The 22,921-nt window shown below is 38.1% G+C and overlaps 1 protein-coding gene across 1 annotated transcript in view; it reads right to left on the bottom strand.

Annotated features, from left to right (window-relative positions):
* The window catches only part of LOC150087146 (endoplasmic reticulum transmembrane helix translocase), a 760,787-nt gene that overhangs the window by 431,252 nt on the left and 306,614 nt on the right, over positions 1-22,921 (bottom strand). Inside the window, exon 10 of the mRNA XM_090371851.1 lies at positions 10,242-10,362. Coding sequence (XP_090227977.1) covers positions 10,242-10,362 — 121 coding nt within the window. The remainder of the gene's footprint in view (positions 1-10,241; positions 10,363-22,921) is intronic.

The following is a 22,921-nucleotide window of genomic DNA, read 5'->3' as shown; positions in this document are numbered from 1 at the left end:
GGGGGCACCTGCCACTGAGAATGTAAGTTACTATGGATGACTTGCCTATAGTCTGTATAGGGGACTAACAGGTCAAGATTATCCTTCAGGGCTGCCGATTTGGCTGCAGTGTCAGCCAAATCATTTCCTCTAATCCCAATGTGACTGCGGATCCAGCAGAAGCGAATATCGATTCCACCTGCATAGAGGATGTATATTATCTGCTGAATTCGGGACAGGGTTGGATGATTAGTGCGTGACATCGCCGATAAAGCCTGTAGTGCACTCATTGAATCGGCATATATAATACACCATTGGTATCGGTGTTTTCTTATGTGATCTAGAGCTAACTCTATAGCATGCAGCTCTGCAATGTAAATGCTGCAATCAAGGGATATCTGCTCTGATACAGTATTATCTAGAAAAACAGCAGCAGATCCCACATATAATTCTGACTTCGAGCCATCTGTGTAAACTGGCGGGAAGTCAGAACGTTCTGCACAGAGCTGTGAATAGAGCTGAAGGTAGACAGAAGATGGAGTACTAGACTTCGGCGCAATCTTGGGCGAGAAGTCACGTGCTGGTGTTTGTGCATGCCAGGGTGGAAGGGGCTGCTTTGGTGATCAAGCAACCTTGTCTACTGAGATGTTTAGCTCATTGAGTAGCTCTTGAACATGAATGCCGAACGGGCGATTGGCAGTAGTGCATTGTGTGTGTTATAAAGATTTTCCCCCTCGTTGCTGAAAAACAGATGTCCATGTGGGGTGATCTGGCAGGGATTTCAGCTTAAAGGCATATTGTAGAGACAACTGCATTCGTCGAAGTGACAAGGGTGGTTCGTTTGCTTCAACATACAGACTTTGTACAGGCAATGTTCTGAATGCACCAGTAGCAATATGAATGGCTTGATGATGGATGGGGTCGAGCCGAGAAGAGAGAGAGAGAGAGAGAGAGAGAGAGAGGGTGGAAAATGTTAAGCCCTATTGTGCACTTTGTGCGTAGCTGACGAATGAGTTGGACAAAATGTCAGCTTTTTGTCAAAAATGAGTCCCAAGAATTTCGTCTCTGATACAACTGGAATGGTGCTTTGTCCAAGTCGTAATTCAGGCTCAGGGTGTAGGTTATGTTTGCGACAAAAATGGACACAAACGGTCTTCTCCGGTGAGAACCTGAAACCGATGGCCGTGGCCCAGGAGTTAAGACGGTCAATAGCTTGTTGCAGTTGTCTCTCAATAACCCTCATATGACATGATTGAGAAAATATGCTGAAGTCATTGATGTAGAGTGCACTGTTCATAGTTGGAGGAAGTTGTTCGGAAATAGTTTATTTTAATGGCAAAAAGTGTGACATTTAAGACAGATCTGTGTGGTACCCTCTCCTTTTGGCACAAGGGCCAGGAAAGGGTGGATCCTACATGAACTTGGAAATAATGGCAGGATAAAAATTTTTTAATAAAAATGGGAAGGCGACCCCTTAGAGCGAGGTTGTAAAGGTCTTTTAAAATACCAAATCTCCAAGTTGTGTCGTACACTTTTTCCATGTCAAAGAAGATGGGCACCAAGTGTTCTCTTTTTAGGAAAGCATCTCGGATAGATGTTTCCAGTCTAATTAAGTGGTCCAATGTGGACTTTCCTTGGAAGCCGCACTGAAAGCGAGAGAAAGAGAAGGTCATTCGATTCTAAATACCATAAGAGACCAGCATTGACCAGTCTCTCCAATATTTTGCACAGACAGCTAATCAGAGCAATAGGACAATAGTTTTTCGGAGATTTACGATCCTTTCCTGGTTTGGCAAAAGCAAGTATAGTTGCATTGCGCCAGGTATCCGGAAAATGCTCATCAAGAAAGATTCTGTTGTATAGGAAGAGCAGAAGGTCCATGGATTCTGGTGAAAGATGCTTGATCATTTTATAATGGATGCTGTCTGATCCAACAGCGGTAGCCTTTATACGGGCAAGAGCTACGGGTAGGCATGTGGGAACTCTTCGATGTGAACTTAAGGGCCTGTTTTTGAGTGTTGTGCTTTAAAGCCAGAAACTCTTGGGAGTAAGATGACGTCGCAGAGATGTTAGAAAATGTTTCCCCAAGAAACATTTTCAAACATCTCTGCTGTAATCTGCAATAGTACATCCATTATATTCAACCGATGAGGGGTGTGTGCTGAGTATTTCCCGTTCATTTTCCGGATTTTTCCCCAGACCACCTTAGGGCTGGTTGTCTGGATGATGTGAAATGGATCCACAATTCCTTTGGACTCTGACAACGGATGTAGCATGCTTTAGCTCGTGTACGTTTAAAGGCTAATAGATTGAACGTGGTAGGATATCGTCGAAATATCCCCCAAGCTTTGTTTTGAGCCTTTTTTGCTGCTGCTGTGCATTGTGAATTCCACCATGGTTTGGGAAAAGGTGGAAACCGGGCAGATGTTTTCGGAATAGTATTGGCAGCTCCATGGACAATATTTTCTGTGATGTATGTGACTGCATCATTGATAGTCTCCGGACTGACTGCATTAAGGTCAAAATTTGCCTGATGTTGGAAGACATTCCAGTCAGCTTGACTAGTCTTCCACTGTAGTAACCTGAAAGGAATACACAGTCTCCTGCTGTGTAAGCAGGTTATCACAGGGAAGTGATCACTTCCATATGGGTTCTCCTCCACTTCAAGTCAGTGAAGGGGAGCAGATGGAAAGATCAATGGCAGAAAACATACGGGTAGGCATGTGGAAGAATGTGTTGGTTCCCACATTTAGAAGGGAGAGGTCATTGTCATTTAGCATATGCTCTATGATACGTCCCCTTCCATTATTGCTAGCACTACCCCACAGGGTGTTATGCCCATTAAAATCCCAGAGAAGAAAGAAAGGGGAAGGCAGCTGCATTACAAGATCATCAAAGTCTTGCTGGGAGATGTCAGTCCCACGTGGCAAATAAATAGAACAGATGGTTAATAAAAATCCAACTGTAAGATGAATTGCAACAGCCTCTATGCTGTTTGTAAGTAGAAGGCCTGATTTGGGGTCTGGTTGCCTACAAGGATAGCCACTTCTCCATGAGCAGGACCATCTGCAATTGTGTCCTCACGAAAAATTGTGATGTTATGCATGGTGAGGTCATCATTTGCCTTTAGATAAGTCTCCTGCAAGCAAAAGCAAACTGACTCTTGCTTTTCCAGGAGGGCCTTGATGTCATCAGTATTTCACCGGAATCCACAACAAATCCATTGTAGGAATTTAGCCATTATTTTGGCTTGGTGGGTCCATCAGGCAGCTTCGAGGTGCTGAGGGCTTACTTTTGTCAGTCTTGGATTTATCTTTTTTGGGGAGGTGTGGATGCTGTCCCGTGTCCATTTCTTCCTCCGCAAAGAGTTCCAAGACTGATTCGTCCAGTGGAGCGTGCAGAGGACAGAGGTACAGTGTTTTCTGGTGTTGTGATGATGAAAGTTGGTGCTAGTGAGGATCTGGCGACATCTCCAATCCCTTTAGCTGTAGTGATGTCTGGGAGAGCTTGTGCAATTGCTGATTTTAGACGTGTTGGGTCCACTGTTGTTTTGTATATTTATCAATGATATTGATGAAGGTTGGTTGGTTGGTTTTGTTTTTATTGGCGCATTAGCTACTAAGGCTATAATGCGCCAAGACCAGGGTCATATATATTGATGAAGGAATATCAAGCTTAGTGTCGAAGTTTGCAGATGATACAAAGGTTGGCAGGGTTGTTAATGACAGTAATGGCAGTGTGCTACTGCAATGGGATCTAGAAAATTTTGGCAGAGGGGCTGAGAAGTGGCAACTGAAGTTTAACATTGACAAATGCAAAGTACTGCATATGGGTAGAAGTAACCCCAGAGAAACATACCAACTGTGTGGTACTACACTTAAGGTGGTAGAAAATGAAAAAGACCTGGGAGTAATTGTGCAGTTAGATATGAAGTTTTCTGAGCAATGCAGACATGTTGCCAGGACAGGTCATGGGATTTTGTCAATGATATATAGGAATTTTGCTAGCAGGGAAAAGGAGGTGATTGTCCCTTTGTATAAGGCAATGGTCAGGCCACACCTTGAATACTGCGTACCGGTCTGGAGGCCTCATTTTAGGAAGGATGTAGATTTGCTTGAGTGTGTACAGAGAAGAGCAACAAGATTGGTGAGGGGAATGAAGGGATCCTCTTACCAAGAGAGGCTTAAGTTCTGCAAATTGCAGTGGCTGGAGACTAGGCACCTGCATGGTAATCTGATTGGGGTGTATAAGGCCTGAATGGGTTGAACACGCTGAATTCTGATGGGATTCTTCCACTTGTTCAATTTACAAACCCAAGGGGACATAAATTCAAATTACGGAAAGACAGATGTAAAACAGACGTGCGGAAATTTGCCTTTAGCCAGCAGGTGGTTAATTGCTGGAACAAACTTCCATCTGTCATTGTGGAAGTTGTTAGGTTAAATAAATTTAAGGAGGAACCGGAAAAACATTTAGAGGGAATGGTTGTGTGAATTTTTTTTTTTTTTTTTTTTTTCTTTTTTTTTTTGGCTGATGCTGCATAAGCTTATATACTTGCTTTCTTGCATCACATGCCACTACTACTACTATGTCTGTGTTGCTGCTTTGCATTTATGGTTTTAATTGACAGGTCTTCAGATCTTTTTCATTCTAGGTGGGTGGTCAGAAGGTCGGCTATGGTCCTAATTCCTGCCTAGTTCCATGTAGGAAGAACGAGGTGTCATCAGTTGTGGGGTCAGTTATTCTTTTATTGTAGAAGAGTAGTTCTGAGAGTACTGCGGGAAGTGATGTTCCCCCAAAAGTGTGATGACGGTCAAGCTTCTTCCAGCGGTGCAGTGCGTCTTTGTAGAAGAAAGGCAGTTTTTGGGGTGCTGGCACCATGTCTACTCTTAAGATTGTTGACAGAGAGAGCCCTCTTGTGGCTGTTGTGAGTAGTTTAACGGTGGTGGCAGAATATGAGTTTTTCATTTGCAATGTCTTTAGAAGAAGGGTGATCCTGAAGGCTGTGATTTTGTCTTCAAGAGAGAGAGACCAGTCCCTGACCCCCATGAGTGAGCTGCTGTCAGAGTTCAGAAAAGGACATCCAGTTGGTTTTGTTCCAAATGAAGCTTTGGGTAGATGCTTGGATTTGGTGGAAGTCACTAGGCGGAGTGAGAACTTTGAGGATGTGCCAGAGAACACTTGCCGCCAGTTATTTGACCACAAGCACTCTCTCTCTCTCTCTCTCTCTCTCTCTCTCTCTCTCTCTCTCAACGAAGATGTAGCATACACTCTTCTCCATTTCCCTAGTACCCTGTTGAAACGGCTCAGCAATTCGGGCCAGTTCTTCTGGGAGAAAAGTTGGGTATTGCCTAGATTCACACCTAGATATTTCTGTCCCTCACTAGACCATGTGCATTGGATGGGGGGAGTCAGTTCTGCTTTTCCAGTTGACAGCCCAGAGACTGCTGGTCTTACAGTGGTTCAATTTGGCACCTGATTCTTTTTCATAGAGATCGTGAGCCTTTTGGATGTATTCAAACTCAGTATCATGGCGAATTAGAATGGTGATGTCATCAGCATATGCTGAGTAGGTTATTTTAAGGTGAGGCTCTGATAGCAGTCTTCGTTGGGATTGTAGACTGGTGACAATTTTATTGAGGAAAGGTTCAATGGCAGCTGTGTACAGTTGCCCAGAGAGTGGGCAGCCTTGTTTCATCCCTCTGGAGTAAGGAAGGTTGCGTGTAAGCTGGTTATAGACTTTCAAGCAGAATTTGGATATTATATACAGTAGAACGTCAGTTATTCAGAATAATTTGAAAGGCTGATCTTTCTTTCTTTCTTTTTTTATTAATGGTAGTACGGTAACCTCTGGTTACAGCAGTCACATTGAATTTTGCAAATTGAATTTTGATTATAATAAGCGAAAGATCGAGTTTATTACCTGTTTATAACAGATTGCACAAACAAAAAGCCCAGTAAACCGAAAACTGCAAATTTTTTTATGATTGTGACCTCTAGATTTCCATGTGACCTTCAGAAATGTGCTGTAGAAAAATATCACACAGACTAGTAGGTTTTCTCAGAAACCACAAGTCAATTTCAGATTAGTTTAGCTCCAGATTGAGTAAGAATAATATCAGCCCAAAACTGCGATTTATTATTTTACTAAATTTTTTACAGTAAAATGTGAATGAATAGAAAACACATAGTTTTAACATTGCAACAAAAAATGGAAACCATTAACAGAATTAGAAATGGTGAAAATTTAGGAAATTTCTCCAAAGAATTTAATGAGGGGACTTCAACAATTTACGACATCAAGAAAAATTCCAGGGCTATAACAGGATTTGTGTAGATAATGGATGGTGAAGGAGGATCTAGCAGGAAAAAGATGACGTCGAAAACTGAAAATGCCACTTTAGACAGTGCACTCATTTTATTTTATTTATTTTTTTTTTTTTTGTTTTCTTCAGAGCGAAGTTTAGGTGAATCAGTGTCTGGCCCAATGTTGTGTGAAAAAGCATTGGATTTTAATCAAAAATTAAAAGGTAATGAAGATTTTAAAGCAAGCACAGATTAGCTGAACAACTTTAAACTTTAAAAGTATACGTGAACTAGGTATTCAAGGCGAGAAACTTTCTGCAGACGAATTGGCAGTGGTGAAAAGTAAGTTTGCTTCAGTTATAGCAAATTATGAGATGGGCTTATTATGGAATTATAATGTTGATCAGATGGGCTTATTATGGAAGCATTACTGAGAAAAGCCCTAGCCACTAAAAGAGAAATACCTGCACCAAGTTTTAAGATGAGAAAAGAGCGAGTTACAGTTGCTATTTGTGAAAATGCCACTGGGATGCACAGATTGTCCTTGCTCATTATCAGTATGCCGAAAAAACCAAGAGCATTTAAAAATCTTTCTAATTTTCCTGTTCTGTATAAAAATCATAAAAATGCCTGGATGGATGTTTCTGTTTTCTGAGATTGGTTTAGGATTTTTTTTTTTTTTATTTAATTAACCTTATTTTATTTAATTTTCCAGTAAGGTTAAATTTATTTAATCTTACCGGAAAATTTGGCTATCCAGAAGAGGTCTGACATCAATTATTCTGGAAAGTTTTTGATACTGTTGCATACAAAAGACCGCTGTACAAATTAGAACAGTGTGACATTAAGCACAAGTTGCCATTATGGATGGCAGAATGGGAGAAGAGGGAGAGTGGTAATCAATTTGAAGACATGTTATTAGTGGCGTTCCCAGGGTTCAATGCTGGGACCATTGTTATTTTCTATATTTATCAATGATATAGATGAAGGTATATTAGGCTGAATGAAGTTGGCAGGGTTGTTAATGACATTACACTGCCACAACTGGATCTAGAAAAGTTGGGCAGATGGGCTTTCAGACCATCAACTCAAGTTTAACATTCACAAATGCAGAATACTGCATATGGGTAGCAGTACCTCCAGAGTAATGTACCAACTCTGCAGAACTACACTCAGGGTAGCGGAGAATGAAAAAAACCAGGGTTGTATTTGTGAAGTTGGATATGAAGTTTTCTGGGCAGTGTAGACAAGCTGCCAGAGCAGCTCATGGGGTCTTGTCAACAATATACAGGAATTTTGCTAGCAGGGATAAGGATGTGATTATCCCCTTGTATAAGGCAATGGTCAGGCCACACCTTGAGTAATGCATACTGGTCTGGAACCTCATTGGGAGGATGGAATGATGTATAGCTGCAGAGAAGGGCAATTAGATTGGTGAGGGTTACAAAGGATTGCACTTACCAAAAAAGGCTTAAGTTCTGCAAAGTGCAGCATCTGGATGCTAGGCACCTAGAGGTGATCTGACTGAGGCTTCGGATTGTTTGAGCAAGCTCAATGCTGGTGGGGTTCTTCCTGTTGCTCAGATTACGAACCTGAGGGAGTAGAAATTGAAATTGAGGAAAGACAGCTGCAAAATAGTTGTGCAGAAATTTGCCTTTTGCCACTGAGTGGGTTGATTGTGAAACAAACTGTCATCTATCATTGTGGAAGTTGATAGCTTAAATAGATTCAAGGAAGAACTGGAGAAACTTTTGGAACAAATGAATAGGTGAAATGGGAAAGTTTTATTTTTTTTTTTTGATGACATATAAGCTTGCTCTCTTGCATCATATGGCACTACTAATGCTAATGATACCTAGCCTAGTCACTAAGCTTTATATCATTAAGGTCTGTAAGGCTGTGTGTGTGTGTGTGTGTGTGTGTGTGTGTGTGTGTGTGCGCGCGCGCGTGTGTGCGTGTGTGTGCGTGCGTGTGTGTGTAGCAAAAGCCAAAGGCTTCCTTGTACCATATGGCTAATACTATTATTGTTAACTTTACCTTTCTGTCCAAAGTTTTCCAAATTATCTCTGTAGGTGTAATTGTTATTTTCTACAGTGTTCTCATTAAAATAACCCTGTTATTTAAAACTTCAACCAATGCTATTTGTTCTTTTTAGTCTCAACTGCTCCTAAAATATGAAATAATTATTTTCTTGATCCATCAAGAAATCATGATATCTGATTATAAAAATATAATGAATTATTAAAACATATACTAAAAAATATTCCGTATAAAATAAACATATACTGTATTTGTGTTTTTATATATGTATACCATACTTCATTTTGTAATGTAAAGGTAGTATGCTATATCTTCTAAAATATTTTCTAACTACTTCATTACTTATAAAACAATCAAAAATTAAATACACGTTTATGCGAGTAAATAAAACTGCATTATTCTATATTTGTGTACCACATGTTACGCTTTTTTCAGTCTATACAAGCCGTTTTATAATTCTTGCTGGACTGTCAAGCAATTGCTGTGATTTATTGACAGAAACCATAAAAATACCTAAACTGAAAACCTTTTATCACAAGTTTTGGACTTTGTATCTCTGCTAATATCAAGTCAACTTCTTGGGAACTATGTGGATCTCTTGGAATGGGTGCAGAGAGTAGAAGTTTAGTCAAGGACACAAAAGGTACTTTTACCATGAAGGACTTCAGTTCTGCAATTTGCAGAACTGAAATTTGGGAAACTAGGTACCTGCAAGGAAGGCTGATTAAGGCATTCAAGGCTTTAAATGGATTGAGTAACCTAAATACTGATAGCATCCTTCTCAGACAATGCACAAGGAGACAAACTTAAATTGAAATAAAAAATAATATAAAAAACAAGTTTTTCAAAAATATACCTTAATTCTGATAAAATATAAAGTTTGGCCTTTACCCCTGCAACATAAAATGCCTCATTTTAATAAATGGTAAAGACCACACCTTATATTTTATCAGAATTAAGGTATATTTTTGAAAAACTTGTTTTTTTTTTATATTATTTTTTATTTTCTTATTTTTATTATTTTTTATAGATAGAAATTTTCATACATTTTTTTATAAATAAAGTATGATTGAAAATTTATGTGAAAAGATTTTCATCAACAAAAAATCTTTACATAATGCAAGGATAGATGATAAAATCTGGCATGCTTTATATGTATGTATTACATGCATACAACCATGTAAAGCATGTAGCTGATATGAGACATGTAATAGCTGCACAGTGGACCATGCGATGGATTAGCTCAAATTTAATTGGAAACATTATTACGTCAAAAGAGATTGCTTACAAAATTACACCCTTCTAACCAGATAAGAAGTGGAGAAAAAGGCCAAAAATCCAGCTCAGCTATAAATACAGGTAGCCGATATATGACATGAGTGGCTGCACTGTGCACTGCTTGATAGATTTAGCTCAAATTTTGATAGAATGCATTGTCACATGAATTAGGAATATGTACAGAGTTTCAGCCTTCTATCTGTATTAGAAGTGACTGAAAAAGCGATCAGCAGATTTAATAACAGAGCCAGTGACTTAATATAAGTTATATAAAAAGGGATGGCTGCAGGTTGCATGTACAAACAAAATTTGGAAGTAACTAACTACCAACTGGTGTTGCGGAAGTGGATAGTTTGAATATTAAGGAAGATTTAGACAAATTATTAGAGGACAAACAAAAAATAAGTTGGGTAGTGTTTTTTTTTTTTTTTTGGCCAATGCTATATAAGCTTGCTTCCTTGCATCATTTGCCACGATTAATATTAATACTGAAGAGTGTTAGCCAGACTTAAGTAAAAAAAAAAAAAGGTGAGAAATGTATAAAAACTTAGTAACTGTCATAAACAATAAACACAAACAGAAATTTAATAAATCTATATAATGTATTATTTCAGTTCCTTGTATACATACATACATACCCAAGTCCTGCAATACCTTGAACTATCAAATTATCGCTCGTCAGTGTTCCTGTCTTATCAAAACAGCAAATTTCAACTTTACCAGCAAATGGTATCCGGAAAGGTTCTGTACAGTATACACCTTTGAAAACATGTAATTTTAATATTATTAACTCCTAAACATAATGATATAAAATAGCTGCACATAGCAAAATCCATGAAGCCATAAGAAATATTACTTAAATCTCATACATAATGAGGCTATTCAATATTAATCAAAACACACATTCAAAAAATAAACTGAAGCACAGTTTTTTTTTTTTTTTTTTTTGTTAGTTGTTGGCGCATCGGATTCTGTGGCCATAATGCACCTCCCAAGCTTTTTTTAGCATTATTCTGATCAAAGCCCGAGGAGGGATTTGAACCCGTGACCTTTGGGTTGCTAGGCAGGCAGTTTATCCACCCAGCTAGCCTGGTCGGCTGAAGCACAGTAAACACATCAAACCCTGCAGTGAGCATAACAGTCATATGAGTAAGTACACTCCTGCACTGCACTGTATTCTAGGGGAAAAAAATAAAAAGGGTCTAAATCTGAATGATTACGGTGCTATACCCTTTTTAATTAAAAAAAAATAAATAAAGCTGGGGGTTGTCCAATCAGAACTCACAGCAGATGATGTCAAAGAAATCTTATGCAATGAAACACATTAGTATTAGTACTGGCAAATAATGTAAGGAAGCAAGCTTATAAAGCATCAGCAAAAAAAAAAAAAAAAAAAAATGCAGATAAAGATCTGTCTGAGGATTCATGTGAGTTTTATAATTTTGTCATATAAATAAAGTTCTTTGAGAATTATTTTTCCACATGCTGAGAAATTTCTCCTGTAATTAATCAACTGTTTACCAACTATTAAAGGGTAAGGGTACTACTACTCATTACAATAATCTCTGATTTCCAATAATATAAGATAAATAATTTTTTTCAAATATTATAAAATGTTTAACATTAACATGAATCTACAATACTCTACGAACGGTTTTAGTTCAAGTTTTGGTGGGATACTATAGTCTTGTCTTGCTTGAAAACCAACTATTGTTTAAGTTACTGGTAATCATACAATAAATCAAACAGTTTGCTATGTGTTCTTTCTATTATAAAATACAAGTTAGTTAATGTATGCAGTGCACTTACATTTTAGGTGCATTAGATTTTAATTTCTTGAATTTAATTTTTTGTTTTCTGTGACTGTCATGTTACCAATTAACTAAATAACAATTGATTAAGTAATAATATATAAAAGCAATTGTTTTCACTTTACTGCACATACCTCCCCCAATGTAATACTTATTCCACATTTTGTAAAACTTTATAATAAACAGAATGTGAAAGGCAACACATATTTCAGACTCTGAAGTTAAATAAATTAAACAATCACTGTATACTGTCAATACTTTCATAATGCAATTTATTTATTTTTTGCTAGATTTTAATAATCAGTGAAATATAACACATATTTATCATTTCAGCTCTGATTAATATATGAGCATAATAAGCAAATAGAACATAATTCATGATTTATGTATTTAGTAAACTGATAATAAAAAATTAGCAAAAAAGCAATGTTCCTTTCTGCACAAACTGAGAACATTTTATTTCTGTGCATCTGCCAATACTGCCTGTTCATTCCTCCAATCACTGAATGTCAAAAAAACAAAATATATATATATCTAGTGTTTCATCTACAATATATGGAATACAGATACCCTACATAATCTCTCTTCTATTTCAGGGAATTTCTATTTCTTCTTCATATTATCTTCTATCCAACTTTCCCTTCCAATTCCCATACTTTTCATTCTTACATCCACTTCCTTTCCCTAAACACCTTGGGGCTCCCGGGCTTGCCTGATAGCCCCAGTAAGACTTTCAGTTTAAAAGCAGTCCCTGGCACACCTCCTCGTGGCCAAGGTTGGGAGTCACAGGACAGGGAACCAGGTGTCCCCTGTTCCCTGGCTGCAAAGTCACCAGGTGCCGGCACTCAACACTCAACATAACAACACACAAACTTACATGCCTACATATATACACTTTCCGACCTTCGCCTTTTCAGATGCTACTGCGGTATACGGGGAAAACCCTGAAGACCGCAATTAAAACAAACACACCTTTACCCAACATAATATGTATGGTAACACAATAGTAATAATTGCTAGATTCCTATTGGACTAAATTTCAATGAAATTTTGGATGGCTCTGCAAATATCTTTAACAGAAATAAATATAAAATTTCATAAAAATCTATCCACTAGGAGCTCAGATAATACATACAGATGGGATGCCAGAGAAAAATAAAAATGGCAAAAACTGTTTATTTTCAGTTTTAGGTGCTTTACACAGACATGCTAACATGGCCAATAAAAAAAATGTAAAACACAGCAGACAAAAAGGGATACAAATTCTGTTCTACCAAATTCTCCAGAAAAACCAATCAGATAGATGGCTCCCCCCCCACCACTCTCCCTATACAATAAGGTCTGGAAATTTTACTGAATGTGCATAAGTAAATATCGTAGCACAAAATATATGTTCTCTCTCTCTCTCTCTCTCTCTCTCTCTCTCTCTCTCTCTCTCTCTCTCTAAAAAGTAAAGTAGAGAAATCCAAGTTAAAAAAAAAATTGCATTAGCATAAGCATATGATGCGAGAAACAGGCTTATGCAGCAACAGCCAAAAAAAAAAAAAAAAAACCACTTCCATTTCACCCCTCCGTTCGTTCAAAATACCTGTCCAGCTGAGCCTTAAATTTATTTAGGCTATCAACTTCCACAACAAGGGATAGAAGTCTGTTCCACCAACCAACTACCCGCTGGCTAAAGGCAAATTTCCACACATCTATCCTACATCTGTCTTTCCTCAATCTGAATTTATGCCCTCTCAGGTGATTATTCTGAGCAAAAGGAAGGATCCCATCGGCATTCAGCATGCTCAAACCATTCAAATCTTTATACACCTCTATCAGATCACCTCGCCGGTGCCTAGTCTCCAGACACTGTAATTTGCAAAACTTAAGCCTTTCTTCGTAAGAGCACCCCTTTGTTCCATTCACTAATCTTGTTGCCCTTCTCTGTACTCATTCCAGCAGCTCTACATCCTTCTTGAAATGAGGCCTCCAGGCCTGTATACAGTATTCTAGGTGTGGCCTGACCATTGCCTTATACAAGGGAATAATCACCTCCTTGTCCCTGCTAGAAAAATTCCTATATATCATTGACAACACACCATGAGCTACTCTTGCAGCCCGTCTGCACTGCTCAGAGAACTTCATATCTGCCTGCACAACCACCCCCAAGTCCCTTTCATTCTCTACCACTGTCAGTGTAGTACCACAGAGTTGATACGTTGCTCTGGGATTGCTGTTTCCCATGTGTAGTACTTTACATTTGTCAATGTTAAACTTCATTTGCCACCTCTCAGCCCATCTGCTCAACCTTTCCAGATCCTGTTGCAGCAGTATAGCATCAGTAGTGTCGCTACTGACAACCCTGCCAACCTTTGTATTGTCTGCAAACTTGGACATTAAGCTTGATATACCATCATCAATATCATTTATAAATACAGAAAACAATAATGGCCCCATCACTGAACCCTGAGAGACAACTAATAACATTAGTCTACGATGAGCAGTGTCCACTGATTACCACTCTGTCTTCTCCCCCTCAAACATTCCTTTATCCATAGCAGCAATTTGCCCCTAATGCCACACTGCTCCAATTTGTGCGGCAGTCTTGCATGTGCAACAGTATCAAAAGCCTTTCTAAGATCCAAATATATAATATCAAAGTTATTCCCTGCATCCAGTTTTTTTTTTTTTTTGTGACTGCATCATAGTATCCAATCAAATTGGTCAGGCAAGACTTTCCCTTAACAAAACCATGCTGTGTCCGAGCTATAACTGAAGTCTTGTCTAGATGGTACTTTTTTAACCAGTGTCTCCATTAATTTTCCTGGAACAGAAGTTAAACTCACGGGTCTATAATTACTTGTGTCAGCCTTTGATCCTCCTTTGTGAATTTGGGTCACATTTGCACATCTCCAGTCTGTGGGTACCACCCCTGAGTCCAAGGAAGCTCTCATAATTATGCCTAATGGTTTGCTTACTTCCTTTGCTGCCTCCTTTAATATAACTGGATAGATCCCATCCATCCCAGGTGCCTTTCTTGTGTTTATCTTCAACAATTTCTCCTCCACTTTACTCTCGGTTATTACGAGATATCTAGCTCACTGCCACAGATTACTTCACCTCTGGCATTCCCCTTCCTGAATAACTCGTGTGTGAATGTAGATGCAAAATACTCATTTAGTTTGTTAGCCACCTGAGCAGGATCCTCAACTGTTAAAACATCAATATACAGTGGACCAATCTGATTCATGCCTTTCCTTCTAGAGTTTACATAGGTAAAGTACTCTTTTCTGCTTTTTTTTGCATCCTTTGCCAATGATTTCTCATAATCTGCCTTTGCCTGCCTAATCTCCTTTGTGACTTGGTTACAGACCAGCTTACATCTATCATAAGCTTCCATGTCAACCATTAATTTATATGTATCCCATGCATTTTTCTTCTCTGTCATATGTCTCATTAGTTCATCTGACATCCATTTAGGCCTAAACATTGAACAATATTTCTTAGTTGGTATGTAAAGCCTAGTAGCTTCCAAGATAAGTTCTTTGAATGCTTCCCATTTTGAATTTGCTGTTGGTAGTATCATCAGTTGGTCCCACTTTATAGAATTTAAATACTGTCTCAGACCATCGTAGTCGCCTTTAGGAAAGCAAAAACCTTTCCCTTTACCCCTGATGGTAGTTACCTCTTTGAGTAAATCCCGCTTCGGCACACTGTGATCACTGCCACCTAGTGGTTCCCTTATCTGCAGATTCTTAATGCATGACTTGTTTACTTGTACCGCAAAGACCCACAGCAGTCTCCGAAATATCCTGCATCTTGTTTTCCATGCTGCTGTTCATTCCAATAGAAGCAATGCAAGAATCACTTTCACCTCTGCCAGTGGCTACTGTTAATCTATTAGTCCTTGTATCACCCCAAGCTAGTAGTTTTCCGACCCACCTAATACTGCCTCGATAGCATCTATCAATGAGCAGAAAACTGCCAAAAGTTTAAAAAAAAAAAAGTTTTAACAAAATTCACAATTTATTACTTTTTTAAAAGTCAGCACAAAATTTAAGAAATAAAAGAAGAAAAAAGAAAACAGTGTCCAGTTTAAGCAAAGTATGATATCAGAACTGCCTTAAATTAATATTTATTTATAAGAAAATGAAAATAAACAATTTTGAAAAGAGAACAAAAAAAGAAACTTACCCTTACTGCCTATAGAAGTTGAAACATCAAACTTTATATAATATAATATGGTTATGGTGATTTTGAACTTATCAATTCTGTTATACAAACAAGGTGCAGGGGATTCTAGAGACTGCTGGGAGTCATTGCGGAACAAGTAAATACACGGGCTGTGTTAGGGTAGCGAAGAATAGAAACAAGTGCATGTATACTTGTGTGTGTACACCACTGCTAGGAGTTTGGTAAATAAATTTGATGAATTTAAGGTGCTGGTCAAAACTTCAAAGGTAGATAATGCTGGGATAAGAGAGACGTGGTGACACGCAGATATAAGCAGAGCACAATTAGAATTTGGGGAGTACAATGTGTACAGGAAGGATAGACAGGATAGGAAGGGAGGAGGGGTTATGCTATTGGTTAAGAAACACAAAATCCAAGAAAGTACAGCCAGTCGACATGGCTGAACAGTGCAGTGTCGAGTCAGTTTGGTGTGACATAAGCACTGGGAAAGCAAAATTGACAGTAGGAGTGTGTTATAGATCTAATAGAAAAGAGTGAAGGTGGAGTTTGGTTTCTGGTCCATAAAGATTTAAAAAACAACATTTCGGAATTCAAAAGAACATCACCAAGGGTGTCAAGACTAATACTCAAGATTTCTAAGAGTACAAGCTAAAGATTATAATGATTTATGTACCGACATCGAGCCATGATGATGAAGAGGGTGAAGAAATGTACACCGAAATTGAGATTCTGCAACTTCCACAAGTCTTTCACCTCTCATTTCTTTCACCAATTCCAAAATTTCTTATAGTTCCACTTTCTGCACTGTTTTGTCTTTTTCCAACCTTAGTATTGAAGTCCTCCATAATAATAGTGTAGTGGGTTTTCTGCTCATCTAGAAGACTCAATGAAGATGAAGTCGACTTCATCCTCAATAACAGAAGATATATCGTGAATGATATTACCATCCTGAATAATGTAAATGTTGGAAGTAATCACAGAACGGTAAGATATACACTTGATATAGATGTAGGAAAGAAAAACACTGACGAGTAAATAATACAAAGGTCTTTGAGATAACAGAAGAGGAGGAAAATCAGTATGTACTGGAACTTAAGAACAAGTTTGAGCTTCTGCAGGACCAAGACGTCGCTATCTTGGTCCTGAACAGGACCAAGATAGCGACGAGGAATATTACAACTTTCTTTTTCCTATAGGGAAAAAGAAATCCAGAGAAGAAAAAATTAGTGAAGAAAGACTTAAGATGAACAGAAGGCAACAAATGAAGAGCAATATAAACACTGACAGGGAGAAAATTGCGTATACTGAGTTACGCAAAGCCATTAAAAAGAGACTCAACACAAGTAAAGTAGAACAAGCATTAAGGGAAAACAAAGGACTTACATCAGCAGCCACGAACACTAATACAGAAAGACAAATGATACTGAAACTGAAGAATAGATATGGTGTACTTATAAATAGCAGAGAAGGCATAATTCAAATAGCAGAAGACTACTATAGAGAATTATACAAGGAGCGAGGGAATGATGCCAGAAGTGGGGAAGATGGATCGCAAATTAGCAACACATACAACATACCCGATATTCTTCCTGATGAGGTAGAACATGCTCGGAAGAAAATGGAGAATCAGAAAGCCCTCGGGGAAGATGAAGTTACTGTAGAGTTGTTAAAATTGGGAGGAAGAGACATAACACAAAGTGCATTAGAAAAAGTGTGACGCCTGAGCAGTGGAATAATGCAATCATAGTTTTGCTGCATAACAAAGGAGATAAATCAGAAATTAGAAATTATAGACAAATTAGCTTGTTATCCCACATCTACAAGTTGTTCACAAGGGTCATTACTAACAGATTAGAAAGAATACTTGATGAGAATCAACCGAAAGAGCAAGCTAGCTTTAGGACAGAATTCTGAACTATGGATCACCTTCACGTAATATCACAGCTAATGGAGAAAGAAAATGAATATAAAACACCACTATGCCTGGCATTTGTGTATTATGAAAAGGCATTTGACTCCATACAGCATAAGGCAATGTTTCGGGCACTGGAAAGACAAGGCATAGACACCCCATATATTATGATTTTGAAGAAAATATATGAGAACGCTACCACCTTTATTAGACTAGACAAAGACAGTAGCAAATTTAAAATCGAGAAAGGAGTTCAACAAGGGGAGACAATATCTCTGAAGCTGTTTACTGCTGCCCTGGAGGAAGTTTTCAGAAGATTAGACTGGTCGCAGAAAGGAGTCAATGTGAATGGAGAGTACCTAAACCATTCACGATTTGCAGATGATATTGTGGTCATAAGCCACGATCCCAAAGAACTAGAGGAAAATCTTAATCAGTTATGCACAGTTAGTAAGGATTTTGGACTAAAGATGAATATGGCTAAAACAAAAATAATGATGAACAAGTATGCCACAGAAAGGGACATAATAATTGAAAGAGCAGTAATTGAAAAGGTGGAGTCATATACTTATCTGGAACAAGTTATTAGTTGTAATAATGATAACTGAAAGTCACGAGAAGAATAAATTTTGGATGGATAGCATTCAGGAAATATAGTCACATACTGAAGAGCAATGTCCTAGTTTGTCTGAAACGTAAAACAATGAACCAATGTATACTCCCCACCATGACTTATGGAGGTGAAACTTGGGCACTCACCAAAAGAATGGAAGAGAAGCTGAGAACTACACAGCAAAGAATGGAACGAATTATATTGGGAATCAGACTGTTAGATAAGAAGAGAAACATATGTATTAGGAAGCAAACTCAAGTAAAGGACATTCTTATCAAAACTAAAGAACTAAACTGGTTTTGGGCAGGATACATAGCTCAAAGACATGATGATAGATGGACTAAGAAAATAACAGAATGGTACCCAAGAGGAGCTAGAAGAAAACAACGGAGATGGATAGATGAAATTCATGAGTTTGTGGGTAGTAAATGGATGGCCATTGCACAAAACAGAAGGAACTGGAAAGTTGCTGGAGAGGCCTTCATCCTGCAGTGGATTGAAAATGGCTGAAGATGATGATAGGCCTAATTACCCTGATGAGTATAATAAAAAACTGTACAGAGAAAAAGAGTGGGCTAGTAAATCAGTGTCTTATAATGGGGGATTTGAATTTCCCAGATATTGACTGGAATTGTGGGATGGTCAATCACAAACTAGCAAGGCTTTTTTGGATTTTTTGGATGATTGTTTTCTACAGCAACATGTTCGGGAGGCAACGAGAGGGAGTAGTACTCTTGATCTGATTATCATTAGTGATTCTTCATGATTTAAGAATCTGCAGATAAAAGGAACCACTAGCTGGTAGTGACAGTGTGCTGAAGTGGGATTTACTCAAAGATGAAACTACCATCACTGGTAAAAGGAAGGGGTTTTTGTTTTCGTAAAGGTCACTACAGTGGTCTGACCCAGTATTTAAATTCTATATGGTGGGACCAACTGACGATATTACCAACAGCAAATTCAAAATGGGAGCCACTCAAAGAATTAATCTTGGAAGCTACAGAGCAATGTATCAACTGTGTGGTAGTACACTGACAAAGTGTATTTAGTGTCTAACGGCACCACGGGTTTCCCCCATCTCCGCTCTTGCTTTCATTATGGGTGTACTAATGGAATGACAGAGATTTAAAAGTGTGTGGATAATGGATATGTGTAATGTTATGTTCTGTTGTTCATCTGGTCATTTAGCCGCTGGACCCCTGTTGAGGCCCAACTTTGCCCACACTTGGCCAAATGGAAGCAGTACTACACTGACAGTGGTAGAGAGTGAAAAGGTTTTGATTTGATTTTGATTTGGTAGTTTTTGGCGCATCGGCTTCTGTGGCCATATTGCACCTCCCAAGGTTTTTGCAGTACTTTGATCCAAGCCCGAGGCGGGAATCGAACCCGCGACCTTTGGGTTGCCGGGCAGGTACTTTACCCACTCGGCTAGCCCGGTCGGCTGAGTGAAAAGGACCTGGCAGCAATAGTGCAGGCAGATATGAAGTTTTTTCTGAGCAGTGCAGACGGTCTGCAACAGTAGCTCATGGTGTCTTGTCAATGATATACAGGAATATTTCTAGCAGGGATAAGGAGGTGATTATCCCCTTGTATAAAGAAATGGTCGGGCCACACCTTGAGTACTGCATACAGGTCTGGAGGCCACATTTTAAGAAGGTTGTAGAGCTGTTGGAATGAGTACAGAGAAGGATAACAAGATTAATGAATGGCGCAAAGGGTTGCTGTTATGAAGAATGGCTTAAATTTTGCAAATTACAGTGTCTAGAGACTAGGAACCTGCGAGTTGGTCTGATTGAGTTGTATAAAGCCTTGAATGGTTTGAGCATGCTAAATGTTTATGGGATTCTTCCTCTTGCTTCTTGAGAGGGCATAAATTCAAACTGAGGAAAGACAGTTGTAGGATAGATGTGCGGAAGTTTGCCTTTAGCCAGCGGGTGGTGGAGCAAACTTCTATTTGTCGTAGAAGTTGACAGCTTAAATAGATTCAAGGCAAACATTTGGAGCAAGTGAATGGATGAAATTAGAATTGGATGAAATAGAAATTGGATCATGTGCCTTTGCTAATGATGATGCTAATGCTAAATATAAGTTAAAAAATACTCTATCAATGAGAAGAAAACTGTAAAAAGATTAAAAAAAAAGTTTTAACAAAATTCACAATTTATAACTTTTTTAAAAGTCTGCACAAAATTTATGAAATAAAAAAGAAAAGTGTCTAGTTTACAGCAAAGTATGATATCAGAACTGGCTTAAATTAATACTTATTTATAAGAAAATGAAAATAAACAATTTTGAAAAGAGAATAAAAAAAAAAGTAAACTTATCCTTCCTGCTTATAGAAGTTGAGACATCAAACTTTATATAACACAATATGGTTATGATGAAGTTGACCTTACCCATTCTCTTATACAGACATAATTTTTAACTTTTTTATTTCTTAGGTTAAGCTTTGAAACTGATAACAGCGATCTAGCCAAATGGTTAAGAATTCTTTTAAATTTAGATTTGTATTTATGATAATGATTTCAGTAGCACACAACTATTATTTTTTTACATTCTGTAATTAATGAATAGATACACTGTTTTATTTTTAAAAAATATACTTGAAAAGTTTTTTCTTTAGTGCTGTTACAAAAATTCAAGTTATGCAATTCAACTTCCAGACGATAAGGATAAATTAAATCTCTTCATTCACATTTTCAAAGTGTCTTATTTCTTTCCTCTTCACATAAACACATATATTAACATGCTGATTCAGATAATTCATTCTAGACCAGCTATGATGTTATCAAGGTTTGCTCTAAATATCTGATAAGCATTAAATATTTCAGATCACTAACAAGGGAAGAATAATAATAATAAAAAACGTAATTCTAAACAAAAAAAAAAAATATATTGTTTAGAAAGATATCTTTCTAAAAACATGCTTTTTCATTTACAGTAAAAAAAAAAAAGGATTTACAGTAATAAATATGAAAATAATAGATTAAGTCAACACAGTGAAACTACATGTATTTTAGAGCAAATAATGTTCTAGCTATGAGATTTATAAAATACTAACATACAGGTTGTTGTTAGTGTGTGGGGGTATAATGGCACAATGGATACTATTGCTAAATTGTGCCTGTTACTTTGGAATGTTGATTAAGGTATGAAAGGAAACAGACAGATCTAGAAGTATATATTGATCATTTGTAGATAAGTAAACAGCAATGACAAATTGCCTCATATCCAAGAATATGTGTTAATTGCAGATGTTGGTGTAAGTTTAAGCAGCAATCTGAAAGATGTGATTCTAGCTCAATGACAATGTGCACACTCAATAAGAATATGTTTAATGACAAGTACAAAACTGCAGTTCAACAATGTGGGTGATCCTCCCCCTAGCAGTAAAAAAAAAAAGGCTGCATTAGATGCATTTGGCCAATTTGCACTTTTGAAATCATGACTTATTCGTGCCTACTGAATTGGAAAGTAGATCCCCCCACAGCTGTGGATTCTCTTTTATTTCAAGAAGCTTGTTACCTGTCAGGGCATGTCACATTTCAGACCACAAGTTAGTACATATTAGTTGTGTGATTGGTTCGTAATCAGTATAAAGAAGTGGGATGGAAACAAAGCTAGTGGCATGCCTTGCTACTTGATCAGAATGCTCATTTCCTAGTTTCTGGAGCTGCAGAAAACAGATATTTCTTAGGAAAAGTTATTGTATTTCGATTAGTTAACATATTAATTTGTGTTTTACAACAGATTAAATAGGCTTAGTAGCTGTTATTTTTTGTTATTTGGTGTTTTTTTAGGAGCATTAGCAACTAAGGCCATATTGCTCTGAGATATGCGGTGGTCATTCTCTGACCTTTCCGCATCTTCCGTAATTGGTGGTGACGGGCTCGAACCCCGGTCTAATCAAGAAGCGTGTGCTACGCACTGCTGCTCCTTCCCACTGCTGGCTACGGAGGCGCCCAGGCTTAGTAGCATTCATTAGCTTATTTTTTAAATTTAGCTAATGATTCTGTAAGTTACAATTCACTACTGTTGTTGTTATTTGGGGCATTAGCAACTAAGGCCATATTGCTCCGGGGATATGCAGTGGTCATTCTCTGACCTTTCCACATCCTCCGTATTTGGTGGTCATGGGCTCGAACCCTGGTCTAATCAAGAATTGTGTGCTATACACTGCTGCTTCTGCCCACCTGGCTACGGAGATGCCTACAATTCGCTACTCATACCGCTATCGTATCAGTGTTTTCGCGGAATATATTGTGCAAAAAGGATAGGTGGAATAGGACCAGGGTATGTCTGCCAGGAGCAAAACATGATGACGTTGTACAGTAGATATCTTTTAAGGGCACAAAGCACTTTGCTGTTGTACACATTGGCACTAATGACATTAAGAGTAGAAGATTTGCGGACTTAATTAAAAAGTACAGGACATTGAAAATAGACAGGTTTTTTTTTTGTTTTTTTTGATTTGGTAGTTGTTGGCGCATCGGCTTCTGTGGCCATATTGCACCTCCCAAGGTTTTTGCAGTACTTTGATCCAAGCCCGAGGCGGGAATCGAACCCGTGACCTTTGGGTTGCCGGGCAGGTACTTTACCCACTCGGCTAGCCCGGTCGGCTGAAAATAGACAGGACTTCCATCTATACCTGGGAGAACACTATTAATAACATTCTTGATACCATCTACTCTGTTGAAGAGGCACCTTGATGCAACAGCAACAAGAAATTATCAACCAGAATTTAGAATACCACACAGAAACGGTGAAGGCCCCCGTTCATCAGTTTTGAGATGGACCTGGCAA

Source organism: Mastigoproctus giganteus, chromosome 4 (assembly GCF_048544385.1).
Source record: "Mastigoproctus giganteus isolate SK-2022 chromosome 4, ASM4854438v1, whole genome shotgun sequence".
NCBI lineage: Eukaryota > Metazoa > Arthropoda > Arachnida > Uropygi > Thelyphonidae > Mastigoproctus > Mastigoproctus giganteus.
The sequence above is the reverse complement of the archived record's forward strand: the minus strand, read 5'-3'. Positions and strand labels throughout refer to the sequence as shown.